General features: G+C 40.0%; 1 protein-coding gene and 1 long non-coding RNA gene across 4 annotated transcripts in view; both read left to right on the top strand.

Annotated features, from left to right (window-relative positions):
* TBC1D32 (TBC1 domain family member 32) overlaps positions 1 to 18858 on the top strand; it is a 552992-nt gene that overhangs the window by 254752 nt on the left and 279382 nt on the right. For all 3 annotated transcript variants that reach the window (XM_040350328.1, XM_040350326.1, XM_040350327.1), the window contains exon 19: positions 16973 to 17111. In XM_040350328.1, the coding sequence (XP_040206262.1) occupies positions 16973 to 17111 (139 nt within the window). The remainder of the gene's footprint in view (positions 1 to 16972; positions 17112 to 18858) is intronic.
* Positions 1356 to 5656, top strand: LOC120937264. Its single transcript, XR_005748693.1, has 4 exons — positions 1356 to 1531; positions 2773 to 2885; positions 4197 to 4365; positions 5432 to 5656. It is a non-coding gene; the product is annotated as an uncharacterized LOC120937264 (long non-coding RNA).

The following is an 18858-nucleotide window of genomic DNA, read 5'->3' as shown; positions in this document are numbered from 1 at the left end:
GCACTACAAGTGCAAACTACAAATGCAAAGTGCACTTGAAATTGCAAGGAAAGTGCACTTGGAAGTGCAGTCGCTGTAGATCCGAGGGGAGAAAGGAAAATAAAAAACAGCATTTTAGCTTGCACATGATTGGATGATAAAATCAGCAGAGCTTCCCCTCATTTCAGATCTACCCCTCATTTCAGATCTACCCCTCAGATTTAGAGCGCCTGCACTTACAAGTGCACTTGTAGTGCAAAGTGGATTTGCCTTTAGTAAATAACCCCCATACTGTACACATACTGCAGCTTCTGACTTAATATTAGGACACTTACCTGTCCTGGAATCCAGCGATGTTGGTACCCCAGCCAATGCTTCCGATGGCTCTCGGGGTGCTGCTGCTGCCATTCCCTATAGGGGCCAATTCACACCACATGCAGTCCAGTGCGTTTTTTTTTGTCTGCATGGAAAGTAGGTTATATGGTTTTCAATGGCATAATTCAAACCAGTGCTTGCAGTTCCAGAAAAAAAGTAGAGCATGCTGCATTTTTCCTGCACTGGACTGCAATGGAACACTGTAAAGCACATAAAAAACGCACTAGAATGCACCTGAACGCACTGGAACACACATGTCCTTATCTAAGGTTAAGAAAAAAAGAGGGGTAAATGCACTGGAATGCTTTAAAAACACACCAAACATGCCCTGGAATGCATCAAAAACACGCATGCAGAAAAGCATCGGAAACGCATCCGCCGCAGCGAGATCTCTCGGAAGTGGGGACAGGTACCTGTCAAAAACAGGAACCTGCTTCCCTCCCCGAAAGGTGGCAAATGTGGCAAAGTGGGGGGGGGGGGGAGGCAAATAAGTGGAGCTTCCACTTTTGGGTGGAACTTCGCTTTAAATGTCATATCCCTGCCCAAGCTGCACTGTTGTCATGGGCCAATACTAGGCTGGGCTGGAAGATAAATATGTAAGTGATGAGAGCTGCATTCTTGTGTGTGTGTGTGTGTGTATACACAGTATATATGTGTATATATAATATATATATATATATATACACATACATACACACACACACATAGAGTATATCTGATATATATATATATATATATATATATATATATATATATATATATATATATATATATATATATATATACATATACATATATATACATATACACACACATATAGCAGAATGAAGATACAGTGTGTGTATATATATATATATATATATATATATAATGCCTCTCCCATCACTTACTTACATGTATAAATATTTTTCTCATTTCTTTTTTTTCATTCCTTTTATTGGGATGTGGGTCTGTGATTTCTGTGCCTTCAATCTTCTAATATGTAAATCCTGCCCTGGGAAAAACTCTTCAAACAGACAGACTTCTATCATAATACAGGAAGACAGGAAGTGACCCGGGTGGGAACCAGAGGAGTGAACCTTCACCTCTCACTTCCTGTAAGGCCTAGTCTGAAAAGGAAAGCATGGCATGGTGGAGACTCTCTGTATTCTCCTGGATGGATTCTCCTGGATTAAAGGTATGTCTTCTATCAAATAATATCAGAATTGTGACAGTTTGGTGCATGAGTTAAGTTTTATTTGTCTATTTCCTGCTGAATAGTTCTCATTCTGTGTGCATTCACCTTCCCAGTTACCATGCAGCATGTGCACAGTAATGTAATATTATAGAGCTCCTCTTCCACAGCATGTCACTCTGCTTCATATAATATGTGTGGCTTCCACGTTATATCCAGTAACTGTGTAGCATACTTTCAGTGCACATTGCTGCATATAATATTATACGGCTTCCATTCTATATCCACTCATCATGCAGCATAGGGGTTGATTTACTGAAGGCAAATCCATTTTGCACTACAAGTGCACTTGAAAATGCAGTCGCTGTAGAACTGAGGGGAAGATCTGAAATGAGGGGAAGCTCTGCTGATTTTATCATCCAATCATGTACAAGCAAAAATGCTTTTTTTTTTTTTCATGTCCCCTTCAGATCTACAGCGACTGCACTTCCAAGTGCACTTGTAGTGCAAAGTGGATTTGCCTTTAGTAAATATACCCCATTATAATGTCAGGGCACAGTGCTACCAATGTTTTATGTCTCCCTCCCCCTTTGCATATTATCTGCCCTGCTACTAGGTGCCAACAGATATGGATTTTTCCATACAGATACCAATTATGGGCCACCTTTCAGGCCGATGACAATATGAGGTACTGATATTCTGTTTACATCCAGCTGCCCCAGAAGTATAGCCTGATATCAGTTGACACCTAGGCCTTTTTTTGTATTCTAACAGCCACTGGCCACTGTCAGAATACAGGAAAAAAGCAGATAGCAGGGGAATCAATAGCCAGGTTGCTATTGACTATTTTAAATTGCAGTAGCCAATAGCTAGTGTGCTATTACACCCGCCCACTGCCTGTTGTCAATCAGCAAAGGAGAGGATTTGAAGGAGAACATTCTTCTTCAGGTCTTCCTCTGCTGATTGACAGCAGGCAGTGGGAAGGGGGCGCAATAGTCAGCCTAATTTTAAAATTGAAACAGCCAATGGCAGTCTGGCTATGGTTCCCCCACTACCTGCTGTTTACATTCAGCTGCCATCAAATAAATTGTGCAGAAGGAGGTTAGCGGTGTCTGGGGTGTGTGTGTTTGTGGGGGGGTGGATGGGGTGTGTGCGTGTGTGTGTGGGGGGGGGGGGTGGATGGGGGGTGTGGAGGTGGAAAGCTAAATGTATTTATTTATTTATTTATTTTTGGATTCTGACAGATGGGCCGCCAGCCGCTATCAAAGCTCCTGACCAAGACTGACAACTGGTGAATGGAAAAACCGGAATAAGCACTTGGAAGAAGAAAACCAACAACTGAGACAACTTGCCTTTGGTAAGCGGACAACTTAATTACGGTGGTGGGCACCTTCCGTTTTTTTATATCACTGCATTCAACTGACACTGTATCTGATCATCATATCTGCATCATCCATCATTATTCATTTGGTCATCAGTGTTTGAGTTTTGTGGTGATATCATTAAGAACTTTTGAGGTTTGGTTTGCCAATTGTGTGCTGTTGGCATACAATTTTGGGATCACCGATTTGGCGTATTAACCTCTCATTGTTTACACATATAATTGGACATTCATTTTGTGAATTTATATACTAATTTTTCTGTGCACTCTGATTTTTTGTTTTGGTTAATTATTGTGCACCGTTTTTGGCATATCAGCCCCTGGATGCCAATCTTTCAATGTGAATTGGTATTGGTGAAATTTTTTTATTTTAATTGAATTTTTTATATTGGTGCAGTCTTCATTTTTTTATCTATTTATTGTGTGTTATTCCACCAGTACTGCTTCCTTTGTTATTATTTTTTTTTTTTTTTTTATCTTTATTTTCTCTTTGACCAATCATTTGCCCTTTCATTCTACAGTGTTTTAAGGCAGAGTTAGGCAACCTTAGAGAGGTGGAGATCTACCTGAACAACATGGGAGAAGTCAAAGATCACAGGGCACAGTGTCCTCTAATGTTGCCTCCTCACACCTGACTAAAACCTATAATTGCTGTACTACCGCGCTGCAATCACGTGCCTTTCACTGCAATTATTGGTGTTAACATTTTGCCTCCTCACCACCTTGCAGAATTTCTCAGAGGCGCATTGGAGCATTGCATACCGCACTTGTGAATGAGCCCTTAGTTGCATTTGGCAATAGCACTTTTAAGGCTCATTCACATGTGAATTTGGGGGTAGTAAAACCCTGCCCCAAAGCCCTACCCCCTTTAGCTGCTAAGTGGGAGGGGGTCAGGGTGCCATGGGAGATGGGTGCTTGAGAGTTACTATTAGCTCTCAAGCAACCAGAAACAGTACCAATGGGGATCGTTGGGTAACTGGGAGTTTACTGTACTACATTCATTATAGTATGAGTGAGTGCACTGAGGTAACTACATACTATATGCACAAGTAGGATTTTTGTTTTGTGGAACATCCTTACTTTTACCTTGGGTGAAACCCTCCTGGAATATTTTTGATCTAGTGGGGGGGGGGGGGGGGGGTGGTCAGCAGCAGACTGGAGGAAACCCTCTAATCATGTAAAAGTACATTTTTCCACAAGTCATCAATTTCTAACAAATGAAAGGTATGGATATAGTGAGAAAATAGGCCATTATGTTACTTAAAAAGTTTTTATGCATTTCCATAGATTTGCCTGGCATAATGGATACTTTAAAACTACAAGAGCGCAGCTAATAGCACTGAAGAATGATGGTGGAAGTTCATCCTGTGTGGGTGTATCGTGTGCATCACCTTCTGTCCCGCCTGAAGAGTTGAACTTATCTCCTTGTCAAGTGTCGTACTCAGGGCCTAAACAGGTAGGTTTTCTTTTGGTACCGAAACATTAAAACGTATTTTTTTTAAATATCAAACATGTCCTACTCCTATTTACCTGCTCTGTGTAAGGGTTTTTGTACAGAGCAGCTCAGATCCTTCTCTTCTCAGGCCCCATGCCAGTGCTCCTGAACCAGAGCTCTGTGTGTCCAATCACACACTGAGCCTTGCCTTGGCCCCATCTCCTAATTAGCTCACTGGCTGTGATTGATAGCATCGGGAGCCAATAGCTCCCACCGCTACAGAAAGTCCCTGGAGAGACAAGGCTCTCGTGGACATCGCTGGATCGAGAGGGGACTCATGTAAGTATAGGGGGGCTAAACCCTTGTGTCTTTACAACCACTTCAATAAAAAGTAACCTTTAAGGCGGTGCCTCCAAGCGGCTGACAGATGGAGAGAAGCAGGTACAGTTAGACCCTATGAAAACATCAGCTTTGACATGTAGACTGTAAGCCAATTTGACTGTTGTGTCAACATGAGATATCTTGCTCAGTCTGGTAGTAGTCTGAACTAATAAGGCAAGTTGTAGGCAAGATGTTGATTTTTATACTGATTTTTGAAAAGTCTACAATATTTTGATGTTTTTATACATGCTTAATTTTGTTAGTTTTATTTACTCAGCTGCATCTGTTAGACTCCTTTCACACTGAGGCAGTTTTCAGGCATTTTAGCGCTAGAAATCGCCTCTAAAAAGCTCATAAAACTGCATCCCTTTCAGTGCAATGAGTAATTTCACACTGGGGCGGTGCGCTTGCGCAACATTAGAAAAAGTCCTGCAAGCAGCATTTGGGGCGGGTTGGGAGCGCTATAAATAGCGCTCCTAAAACGCACCTGCCTATTGAAATTAATGGGCAGTGCTTCCAAAGCACCCTAAAAGCGCATTAAAAACTGGACTTTTTCCCTTAAAAAAAAAACACCTAAAAAGTGCTACAAAAACACTGCAAAACCGACTGAGCTTTAGCATCGCTGCAGTGTGAAAAGGGTCTTATATGGCTTTTGATTCACAGGGAAAATCTAATAAGTCTAATATTTCCCATTTACTTTTTAAAGCTGCTACTTTGGCAAAGTTTCCTGGGACTTCATAAGCTGTGATCAGTGACGCTGTTACGAGAAAAATTGCGGCGTTGAAATATCACCTGAAGGGAAACATCAGGAACCTCAGCAGAATACCACAAACTTTTATGTCATTGTCATTTACCATAGTTAACACCACTTTCTATTCCCTGTGTTGTAGTTTTTGTATATTTACATGATAATAAAGTTGTGTGTATTGTACTGTGTTATTGTTTTTTTTCCAAATGTTTGCTAGTTTTATAGGCCTACAATATATAAAATACAATATATAAATACACAGCATTTCCAAATTTAATAGGAATGTATTTTTTTAAATTTTGCATTCAGAAGTACATTTACATATATATTTAAAATATATTTTAAAAAAACTTTCTTAATATATTTTTCCGAAATATATTGCCATATATTTGAAATGCTACAATTTTGGCCAGATTCAATATATTTCAAAAATATATTTCAATATATTTGTGCATATATTTCGGAATGCATTGTGAAATATGTTGCAAATATATTCATAAATATATGTTAAATGTACTTCTGAATGCATTTAGCAATATATTTTTGCAGCCATAAATATATTGCAAAGTGCATTTTGGAATGCATTGTGAATATATTCATAAATATATGTTAAATGTACTTCTGAATGCATTTAGCAATATATTTCTGAATATATTCACAATGCATTCCAAAATGCACATTGCAATATATTTATGGTTGCATAAATATATTGCTAAATGCATTCAGAAGTACATTTAACATATATTTATGAATATATTTGCAACATATTTCACAATGCATTCCACAATATATTCACAAATATATTGAAATATATTTTTGAAATATATTGAATCTGGCCAAAATTGTAGCATTTCAAATATATGGCAATATATTTGAAAAAAATATATTAAGAATGTTTTTTTAAAATATATTTAAAATATATTTTACTTCTACATGGGCCCTATTGTGAAATAGACTGCCATTCTGCACCCACGGCACTGAGTGATTCCCTGAGTGCAGCCTTTTCAGCTGGGTGTGAAGGAGGGAAGGATCTCTATCCCTGGCATGTGTAACACAATGTGAAACACATTGTCTGTCATCTATGGGCACCCGCTGTCACTGTCAGTGATCGCCCTTCATTTCCGGGACTCAACCCAGGACAAGGTCGGTTCGGGACATCGCCATGACTAAGCTCCAGGGGCGGAGTGAAATTCATTGAGGGCGTGGTCTGATGGGAGTCCGGGATGAGGTTGTCTCTTTCAACTTAATACTACTTGCACAGATGTGCGGCACTGGATTCCTTCTATCTTCCCTTCATCAGTTCGGGACAATGTTTAAAAATCGGTGACCATCCCAAGCAAATTGGGACAGTTGGCAACTATGGGAATGGGCTCAGGTGAGTATGGGGGGGGGGGGGTGCATGGGGAATTCTGTCACACATAAGGTATTTTACCTTAATGCAAAGGATGTATTAAGGTAAGGAAACTTTAGGCTTTATAACCACTTAGATTCACAAGATTCTGTGTGCGTCAGGTTTAGTAAATCTCCCGCATTGTATGCTTTTAAGTATGTACTTTTTTTGATTATGTCATTGCTGACCATCTAAAAATGCTATCTGCTAGACTCACTTTGACTTTAATAGTTTCTGAGACACTGAGCTGAATCAAACATTCATGTTCTGAAGGTTTAGGCTTCTAAACACATACCTGTCTTAAGTTAGGGATTCTAAAAATACTGAAGGCACTGAATCAGTATAAGAGCCAGGGAACTAGTATTTAAAAAAAAAAGCCAGTGATGGCCTATTAATTGCAGCCATACTCCCTCATTGAATTGCCATAAATATATTAAAACTGCCTTCTAATGCAACTTGATACAGAATGGTGATCTAATGTAGCAATGTGTGCTCCAAAAGAAATAAAGTATTGGGTAATTTTGTACCATGATGCAGTTTTCAATATGGTCTATAATGAGACTACACCACAATCATTTTAACTATAACCTCAACTAGTGCCAAGCTCTGATCAGTACACAGATTCTTGGCCTCTTGACTAAATTCCCAGTTACATTTGTTTCTCCAGCTATGTTGTATCATTAGAGGTAAAAATATAGCCAGGCGTGCTGGAAGGAGACCCGTCGTCTATCATTTAGTATATATTGGGGGTGTGACACTTCCCTGGAAAGCTGTACAGTGAAAGTATTTTTTCCTCTCCCAGCTGGACTAAGTGCAGAAATCCCCCCTTGAAATTCATACACAGCTCACATAATTGAATTTCTGCAGTGACACTCTGCTAAGTTAGAACAGGATACTTATTTAATTTATTACTAAAATTTTTATTATTAATAAAATTACTTATTTTATTTATCATTGTATAGCACTGCTGCATTGTACATTCACAGCAGCCCCTGTCACTAATAAGCTTGCAATCTAAGGTGCCGATTTCACATGCATACACACACATACACACACATACACACACATACACACACACACACACACACACACACACACACACACACACACACACACACACACACACACACTGGACACAAGAGCCAATTAACCTACCAGCATGTCTTTGGATACTTTCTCTTGCTCTGCAGGTTAGTCTCTTTCAAAGGTTAGCCTTGCTTGCTTGTCTTATCAATCTTGCACATTCTCCTGGACAGTCCCATTATCTCCCCAGAGCAGCAATTTTATCCATATAGAAGACTCCTCAGGGGCAGTCTCTGTTTTTTCCAGGGCAGTATTTTCCCATGGCATGCTACGGGTTTGGTACTACAAGTTTTATATTTTTTATGGATTCTTGGAGACACTATCATCAAGAACCACTTTTCTGGCTGCCAGTGCTCACATAAATGAAATGTTTAGAATTAGCACTTACTGATGCTGCCCTTGGTATAGCAATTTTCTGTGCCTTTTTTTATTATGGCTCCATTCCTATTTGGACAATTAGGAATTGTGGGCAGAATCATCCTAAATGGAACCCCAAATGCAGTGTGAATTTACTGAGATTGTTGTACAACAAAACGGGCAAGAATCACGGCAAGACACGTGTGTAAAATTGCGCCTGGCTCGGAGCCAAGATTTGATCCCTCAGCTTCTTTGGCGTGACAAACGTGCATAGGGCAGCCCATTCAAGTGAATAAGCTGCCCTATTACGGCATGCAGAAAACTGTGTGAATCATGCTTTTAAAATTGCAAGTGGTATGTGAACAGGGCCTAAGAGCCCTGTAGTTTTCTTCAACCACTGGCACTTGTGAACAGACCACACTGCTTTCTCCTCTTCTCACCTCCTGGCCCACCATGGCACCCAGCTGCTGCCTATGAAGCCTCCAGTGGTTCTGTGAGTAACAGCAGGGACATTGGAACTCACTGATGTCACTGATTGTGTGCATCCACATACATACAATGCAGTGAGGGCACCAAAGAAACTTCCAAAGCCCTGTACACACGATCGGTTTGTCTGATGAAAACAGAGCGATGGACTGTTTTCATCGGACAAACCGATCGTGTGTGGGCCCCATTGGTTTGTTTTCCATCGGTGAATAAAAATAGAACATGTTTTAAATTTTTCCCATGGATAAAAAACCGATAGAAAAAAAACGATCGTCTGTGTGGAAGTCCATCCGTCAAAAATCCACGCATGCTCAGAATCAAGTCGATGCATGCTCGGAAGCATTGAACTTCATTTTTTTCAGCATGTCGTAGTGTTTTACGTCACCGCATTTTGGCACGGTCGGATTTTTGACTGATGGTGTGTAGGCAAGACTGATGAAAGTCAGCTTCCTCGAATATCCGATGAAAAAATCCATCGGATTAGATTCCATCAGATATCCGATTGTGTGTACGAGGCTCAAGAATTTTATTTCAGAGATCAAACGCACTCTCCCTTCATCAAGTATTTACTGCTTGGGACAGTTTCAGTAGAGAAAGTTACGCCAGTGTTGGTGAATGCTGCAAACACCTCCGAAAACTGCACATTCAAAATTCTTAAGAGTTGTAAAGGCAGAAGCTTTTTTATCTTAACCACTTCCAGACCTGCGCACGACGATGTACGTCCATTTTTTAAAGATTGATATCTCGGTAACGGCAGCAGCTGCTGCCACAACCGAGGTATCAATCTTTAGTGTGCGCGGTCTGGTAAACGATAACGGCGGTCTCCGCGGCGGATTGGCCGCGAGATCGCCGTTATCGGTGGCGGGAGAGGGGCCCCCCCCTCCCGCCGCTCTCCCGCGCCCTCCGCCGCTTACCGGAGCCGTCGGTAGCGGCGGAGGCGATCAGGACCGTTCGGCAGCTGAGCGGGGACGAGACTGAAGGAAAAATCTCCTTCGCCCGTCCCCATATCTCTGCTGGGTGGAAGTGACGTCAAAACGTCAGTCCCGCCCAGCCTCTTAAAGAGACAATTTTTTTTTTGTCATTTGAAAAAATGACATTTCCAATTTTTTTTTTTTTTTTTTGCATTTAAGCCCAAATATGAGATCTGAGGTCTTTTTGACCCCAGATCTCATATTTAAGAGGACCTGTCATGCCTTTTTCTATTACAAGGGATGTTTACATTCCTTGTAATAGGAATAAAAGTAATCAATTTTTTTTTTCAGTGTAAAAAGTAATAAAATAAATATAAATAAATAAGAAAACCAAAAAAAAATGTTTTTAAAGCGCCCCGTCCCGACGAGCTCGCGCGCAGAAGCGAACGCATACGCGAGTAGCGCCCGCATATGAAAACGGTGTTCAAATCACACAAGTGAGGTATCGCCGTGATCGTTAGAGCGAGAGCAATAATTCTAGCCCTAGGCCTACTCTGTAGCTCAAAAAATGCAATCTCTAGAATTTTTTAAACATCGCCTATCGAGATTTTTAAGGGTAAAAGTTTGACGCCATGCCACGAGCGGGCGCAATTTTTAAGCGTGACATGTTGGGTATCATTTTACTCGGCGTAACATTATCTTTCACAATATATAAAAAAATTGGGCCAAATTTATTGTTGTCTTATTTTTTAATTAAAAAAGTGAATTTTTTCCAAAAAAAAGTGCGCTTGTAAGACCGCTGCGCAAATACGGTGTGACAAAAAGTATTGCAATGACCACTATTTTATTCTCTAGGGTGTTAGAAAAAAATATATATAATGTTTGGGGGTTTTAAGTAATTTTCTAGCAGAACAAACTGTTTTAGTCTTGCAAACACCAAATCTGAAAAACACCTAAGGTCTGGAAGTGGTTAATGCATTCTATGCATTAAGATAAAAAACCTACTGTATGCAGCAGCCTCCCTCAGCCCCCCTAATTGCTTACCTGAGCCCCATTTCTCTACAGCGATGTCCACAAGTGTCTTAGCGGCCTGGGATACTTCTCCTGATTAGCTGAGACACAGCAGCAGTGCCATTGGCTCCTGCGGCTATCAATCTAAGTCAGTTAGCCAATCAGGAGAGAGAGGGGGCAGAGGTGAGGTCAGGGCTCTGTGTCTGAATGGACACACGGAGCTGTGACTCAACACGGTTGCCCCACATAGCAAGCTGCTTGCTGTGGGGACTCTCGACAGGAGGGAGGGGCCAGGAGCAATGAAGAAGGACCCAAGAAGAGGAGGATCCAGGCTGCTCTGTGCAAAACCAACTACACAAAAAAGGTAAGTATAACACGTTTGCTATTTTATTTTTATAAACAAGACTTTTATCACTTTAAGCCCTAATGAAGGGAAAGTGTGTTTGGCCTTCAAAATGAGCTGGCTTTATTCTGCTATGAATCCATTTTAGCACTAAATTAGATTTGACTGTTGGAAGTTTGTTTGACACTCTCACGGTATTGTATGTATATGGATTCTCTGGTTCCTGTCCCTATTTCTGGGGTTGGTCCCCATTTTGTGGAGTGCTGCTAAACTTCTCAATCCAGCACTCCATCTGTTTGTGTTTGAACTGATTTTGTACGGCACTGTCCTGCATACAGCTTTCAGGCATTGGAATAAAGCCATCATGAATTGTGTGATTTTTAAATGTAAATAGCCTCCAAAGTTTTATTTAATGACAACATCTATTTAAATAAAATACTTAAAATGCTCAAAATTACAAAATGATCAATTTGTACTAAAAGATATTACTAGTATTTAAAAAGAAAACAAATCCACAGTTATATGTTTTGAAAAAATACTTTATGGAACCCGATCCTGCTGTTGCATGGTGCAAAAAAATATTTTATTAACAAAAAATCACTGCCCATGTTTGTAATCTTGTGAGTATTCTAAGTTCTTTTTAAACAAAGTGTTCTAAAATAACCCTAAAGAGAGATAAGATATTGGCGAGAGTATGCATCTTTTCTCACTTCATAATAACTTTTTAAAGTTGCATTGTCTTTCCATCAAATATCTTCTACACCCACTGCATTACGTAAGCCATACAAATATAATAAAGAGAGAAAACTAATTAGTTAACAGATTGCAGCTCTATCACAAGCAGAGAAATATTTAGATTGAAATTGCAGCTTGCCTAGATAAAACAGGAAATTACTTTTCTGCCACAGCAGAAATGTTGATGTTATAAATATCTAATTTAAAATTGCGTTGAAAATGCTAATAGTAATCATAGTGTAGGGGAAAATTATTCTTGCTTTACTTGGCAAACATAACAAGTATAAATAAGACTTTCAGTTATGGATTATATACAGTACATGAATACAGATTTTATTTTTTTTCAGTTGCTTGAGCAACCTAATCAACACAAGTATTATAATTTTCATATTGATGATGGAAAAATACGTTTCTTTTTTTTTTTTTTCCAGCTAACTTGTTTGCCAAATGATACTGCTTATTGTTTCAAGACAGGAAAAGGTTCCCAAGGTTTTCAAAGGGAAGAGGATATAATCACCTTAAAGTGCATCTAATCAAAAAGTTTATATATTGCAATTTACCAATCCCTAAATCTAATGGCTGCATTCATTTTATTATTTCCTTCTTTTTTTTTTTCATCGGGTGATCTGGCCAGTAACTCTCTTCCTGTACGTTATCATTGTCAGCCCATGGTGTCCATTGCCCATTGTCAGCCCAGTGTTCAATTTGCTATCAAATTTAGTTGGGCTTAACTAACAAACTAAAACTGAACTCCAGCTAACGTTTTCTATTTTTAGATAACGGTTTCACATAAATGAATACAAGCTTGCCATTGTAAGATTGTAAGCACCCCTGTCACCAGTAAATGGTTTGTCTCAACCCTTTAACTGTTACTTTTGCAGGACAGCTTGGTCCTATAAAAAAAAAAAAAAGTTTAAAAATAACAGACTTGCTGCTAGGATAAAGAGGTAAAATAAGTGAAAAACTTAAAGTGGATGAAAACCCACATTTTTATATTTTTTTGCTGTCACAATGTAGAGTACAATATTTCTTATCTGTGCCCAGTCTTGCCACAAAGAGTTAATCCAGCTCTGAGCAATCCACTTTTATTGTTCAGTGAGATAAAACGGACTAACAGAGAAAAACCTTGGTCCGTTCCGCCCCCTTGCTGTGAGTGACAGGTTATTTACCTATCTCATGCACTAGCCTGGAGACAGGCATTATTTTTTAATTCCCACTCCTTTTCTGAAGTCCTGTGGTTACTTTTCTGGATTTTGACTGGATGTAAGTGATCATAGCATTTTATTGTTCAGTGAGATAAAACGGACTAACAGAGAAAAACCTTGGTCCGTTCCGCCCCCTTGCTGTGAATGACAGGTTATTTACATATCTCATGCACTAGCCTGGAGACAGGCATTATTTTTTAATTCCCACCCCCACTCCTTTTCTGAAGTCATGTGGTTACTTTTTTGATTTTGACTGGATGTTAGTGATCATGGCAGAATTCAGTGTAAGTAATACATAGTACAAAATGCATGTTGACAAGGGGAGTGTAGAAGTGGGCAGGGAGTCTACTAACATCATGACTCCACCCACAGACAACATATCCACCCACAGAATATGCAGTATTTCAGTTCTTATAACAGACAGAGGGGAGACATTTGACAGGTAAGGATACATGCAGGAGGCATCTATATCCTTATAGATCAGCACTATGGCAGTAGTTTAGAAAGGATGAGAGTGGGTTTACATCCACTTTAAGAAAAATACAACTACTAATGCAGCAACAACTTTTAAATGGTTTGTAAAGACTTGTTTTACCATTCTCTACATTAAGTTAAAAAAATCTTCTGTGTGTCCCCCCCTCCCCCCACAGCTTCCCCTTATACTAAGCCAGGTCTCGGCTCTCTCACTCTTCATTGGCTCAGATACAGCAGCAGGGGCCATTGGCTCCTGCTCCTGTCAATCACAGCCGGTGATAAGGGGATGGGGAGAAGCCTTGCTCTGTGTGTCTTACAAATTTGTAGACTTATGTATTTGAATTGATATCATGTAAACTGATTATAAACATTTTAGAGCAATGTTAGGTGTTTTTCCTGTACCTGTTTTAGCCACTTAACTTTATATAATCTGGTTTTAGGACTTTTGCTTTGTGTGGTCTTATGGGCTATCCCTGGGTTTATTTGGTAGGGCAAAGAATGCCTGAGGTGTTCATAAAATTGTCCGAGAGAAGATCTGTATCAAACAACTCATAGTAACAAGTTCAAATGTGCACTGGGTAACGATAGATAGACAATCAATATAATTGGATGCTATGTGCTTTGTAAGACTGCTCTACCCTTGGTTGTCTTGACAGGAAGTGAGGGGCTCTGCCCTTGGTTGTCTTGACAGGAAGTGAGGGGATATCTCCCCAGAAGGGGCCCAGACCACAATAAAATTTGTCAGGCTTAAATCCTTCCCTGCTCTATCAAAAGTGCGGCTTTGAAGTGAGCACATATTTTGCGTTATGATTGTAAAGTTTTCCTATTCAAGCTCATGCACACTGCACACTGCAGCTCAAAAAAAAAAGAGAAACTGCTTTTAAAGGTATTTGTGATTTTATTTCAGCTTGAAGAAGCTTGTGCTTTTTTTGTGCTCTTGTGCACATTTTTATTGAGCTCCTTCAAGCTCTTTTTAGCTTGTTTGGGCTTCTTGAAGCTTTTTTAAGCATTATTTTTCACAAACACTCTTAGATAGTATTTTTTTAACCACTGTATAAACAAAACAAAAAGCTGGAACAAACGTTTTCAAGCTTTTGTGAGCTTTTTTAAGCTTTCTTGAGCTCTTTGGGTCACTAGCTCCTCTCTTAAAACGCAAATTTGGTGGGGGTTTTTTTCTGCCTGTAAGAGCATATGCCTGAAAACACCTGGAAAAGCCAAAGGGGCAGATCCACAAAAGGATTACGCCGGCCTATCTACTGATACGCCGACGTAATTTTAAATTTCCTGCGTCGTATCTTTGTTTTGTATCCACAAAACAAGATACAACGGCATCTGGGATCGATCCGACAGGTGTACGTCTTTGTACGCCGTCGGATCTAAGCTGCAATTTTTCGGCGGCTGCTAGGTAGCGTTCCCGTCGAAATCCGCGTCGAGTATGCAAATTGGCTAGTTACGGCGATCCACGAACGTACGTCGGCCCGGCGCATTTTTTTACGTCGTTTGCGTTCGGCTTTTTCTGGCGTATAGTTAAAGCTGCTGTTCTGAGGCGTACTCAATGTTAAGTATGGCCGTCGTTCCCGCGTACAATTTTGAATTTTTCGATTTCGTAAGTCGTTCGCGAATAGGAATTTGCGTATAATGACGTCACCGTCGTAAGCATTGGCTTGTTCTGGGTTAATTTTGAGCATGCGCACTGGGATACCCCCACGGACGGTGCATGCGCAGTTAAAAAAAAACGTCGTTTACGTCGGGTCACGACGTATTTACATAAAACACGCCCCCATCACTTCCATTTGAATTCCGTGCCCTTACGCCGCAAAATATACACTACGCCACCGTAACTTACGGCGCAAATTCGTTGAGGATTCGAACCAAAAAAAGTAAGTTACAGCGGCGTAGTGTATCTTAGATACGCTACGCCCGGCGCAATAATGCACCGTTGTACGTGGATCTACCGCAAAGTGTGCATGGACACATTGGCTAATATAGAGGGGAGTTTTTAGGCAGAAAAAATAAGAGCTCAAAAGAGCTCAGAAGCCTGTAGGAGCCCCTTCTTTGAGCTCCTTTGAAGTCCCAAAACACCCAACTTTGGACGGCCAGTTCTCCCAAACCGTAAACGGTAGCGACTACTTCTCGATATCGGTTTTTGGGCTATAACATTCGAACGGAACGTGCTACCGACTTCAAACTTGGGGAGCATCTTACTGAATAGCAACCGGAGCATATCGAGAATTTGGAGTTTCTGGGACCTTTTACCGGGAAGTTACCGGTCACACTAGGTACCCTCTGGCCTTTGCATGAGCCCTTAGTAATTGTTTATGTTCTGTGATGGCCGCCCCTTATTTCAATTATTCTGCTACATGTACAATATAATAAAAGGTATTCTACTTCTAATGTCTCTATTTTAGTACAATCATTTAACCTTCTCAATAATCAACTGCAAAGATAAAATTCCAGCCATATATTGCACAAACGCTGGAAGAGGTCAGAGACATTATGGCTAGTTATAGTCCTTAGATGGTGGTTTAGATGTTCAGGTGTGACTTGACCACCACAAGGGGCCCTCAGTCCTAGCTTTAAAAGTTGGGGGCTGCTATTAGGAGAGTAATAGCCAGCAGGCTGAATGAAAAAATAAACAGATTCCCCATCCACACAAGCAAGGTGGATGAAGGAATGTTTCCCTGCTGTGCCATTGTGTTCTGACAGCTTGACTCCTCTACTGTCCAAATACACTGATCAGCAGCTGCAGCTAATTGATTGCAACCTGCTGATCGATAAAAAAAAAACGTTTTCCAGCCCTTCCATTTGACAAAAGCCATTCGATAGATTGACTTGTCTCGAGTGGGAACAGCCATAAGTGGATCAAAAGTCATCTGGTCCCTGCTAAACTGAATGAATTTGAATACATCTTTGGCTAACTGTATTCCTCGCTCCAGCGGGGTCCCTCTTGTGACCAGTCCTCTGCAGCCTGCTCTGTAAGATACAATTGCCCTCAGTCACACTTCACCCTTCTCACTAGACATAAGAATCTATTACCCCTGCAGTATGGGGGGGCCACTTGCCACCGTAGATTTTTTTATTCCAAGTTTTTTTTTTTTCCACAGGTAAGATCCTTAAGATCCTTTCCCCGCATTTGATTTGCATAGCAGGAGAATGTGACTGGGTCTCTATGGAACCGGTATACATATCTGCGCAGCATGTCCGGTGCAGTGTGCCGGAAAAACGCATGCTTTTTTGGTGCGTTTTTGTTTCGATTTGAGCCCAAAATTCGGGCTGAAATCGGACCTGAATCGGCGAACCAGCACGCACCGGACCCCTGCTGTGAGCTGCATGCAGGGACAGTGTGAACCCGGCCTTAATGTGTCTGAGAAATGCTAACATTGTTAGTGCCTCCGTTTGAGCTTGTGTGGGTTTATGTGTGAAATGTATCAAGTGATGTTCTTGGTTGTTGATTTATACCTGTTATAATGTGTTATTAATCTTAAATCCTATCTAACGTTGTAGGATGGTGTGGGAGGAATCTTTACTGGACAGCTTGTTAAACTTTGCTGCTACACCCAGGGGACTTCTGTTTCTTCAACAAACTGGAGCCATCAATGAATGTGTAACTTACATGTTTGGTCGATTTACAAAAAAGCTTCAGGTATGTTTAGAATATATTTAGCCTCTTTATCTTCAGCGTTTGAGAAAGGCCAGAGGAGAAAAACTGTTCTTACAGCGGCATGCTCATAGGGCATGTCATAGTCATTTATGAGGAATATCCAAATGATTTGGAAGATTACTCAGAGAATGTATTTACATAAATTAATTTTAATGTTGGATTGAAAATCCCTGCTACATTTTAAATTATATTTGTAATAAAATGCCCCTATATTTATTCAAGTTGTACTGAAAAAAAGGCCTGTTTATTCAAATATGAATTAAAATGTATGTATGGCCAAAACATTTTGTATAGAAAAAAGGTTTAAAACCTCTATTGGCTATTTTTTGCAGTTTGTGTCTCAAAGATTTCACCTTCACTTCTGTCCCAAAGACGCCACACAGAATCAGAGGACATTTCACCAAAGGGAGAAAAATTCTGTATTGAGCTGTAATGTTGCAAAAAAATCTCTCTGAGAATCTGTCTTATTGTACATGTTTAGCATTGACTTGCTGTGTGACAGAATTGATACATGCCCTTCTCTGTTTTCATGTGTAATTCATGGGCAGCCATACAGTTGTGCTTATAAGTTTTACATACCCTGGCCGAATTTATGATTTCTTGGCCAATTTTCAGAGAATATGAATGATAAAACAAACATGTATTACACTCATGGTTAGTGTTTGGCTGAAGCCATTTATTATCAATCAACTGTGTTTACTCTTTTTAAATCACAATCACAACAGAAACTACCCCATTCAGAATGCCAATCAGCAGTGTTTAAACTCTAATCAAGAAGTGGAAAATGAGGGGTTCTGTTGAAACCAAACCATGGTCAGGTAGACCAACTAGAGATTCAGCCACAACTGCCAGGAAAATTATTCGGGATGCAAAGAAAAACCCCCAAAACTTCAGGACAATGCCACAAAGTATCCCACTTACAATACTCCAAACAGCACAATGACTCCAAAGTCATTTGGAGTGATGAGACCAACATTTTGTTTTTTGGCCACAACCATAAACACTAGACATTTGCAAATAATTTGTTTCGGAATTTTGTTTTCGTCCAAAAAAATTATTTATTTAGTTACTTTAGTAAAAATTTTCGTTAAAATTTGCATTCGGCCGAAAATCCGAATTAATTAAGGTTGAATCTGTCATTGAAGGCTTATGGTGTCTGTCGAATGTTCAAAGAAGATTCGACGGAGCAGCTAAACTGTTCGACGCCGCAATTGTACATTTCCGTTGAATGTTCCGCCTACAAGCTAGCTATAGTAGAATTTTATTGTTGTACGATTGACTAGTAATAATTATGTTTATTAATTATTATTACTAGTCAACCAACATTAGAATTTTTCTATAGCCTATGGGCGGATGCATTTGACCGGAAATGTACGATTGCGGCGTCGTACAGTTTAGCTGCTTGTTGAATCTTCTTAGAACTTTCGACCGACACCATAAGCCTTCAGTGACAGATTCAACGTTTGTACGTTTTTCGCTGCTTTGTCGAATCTTTGTCGTTCATGTTGAGTAACAATCATAAGTGAAAATAAGTTGGCTGTACGTGTGTACTTAGTTCTAGCTATTTTACTGCTCTTCCTCTTTGGTTACAATCAGCCAATAACATTCGTCATCGTCATTATTTTTATTTTACTTTCCCCACCCAATTCCAGCAGTGATCTTTTCTCTCTATAATTTCGAATCTTTTCTCTCTATATAGAATAATCTTGGACTAATAGAGTTAGGCACA

This window comes from Rana temporaria, chromosome 4, assembly GCF_905171775.1.
Source record: "Rana temporaria chromosome 4, aRanTem1.1, whole genome shotgun sequence".
NCBI classification, from domain to species: Eukaryota; Metazoa; Chordata; class Amphibia; order Anura; family Ranidae; genus Rana; species Rana temporaria.
The sequence above is the reverse complement of the archived record's forward strand: the minus strand, read 5'-3'. Positions and strand labels throughout refer to the sequence as shown.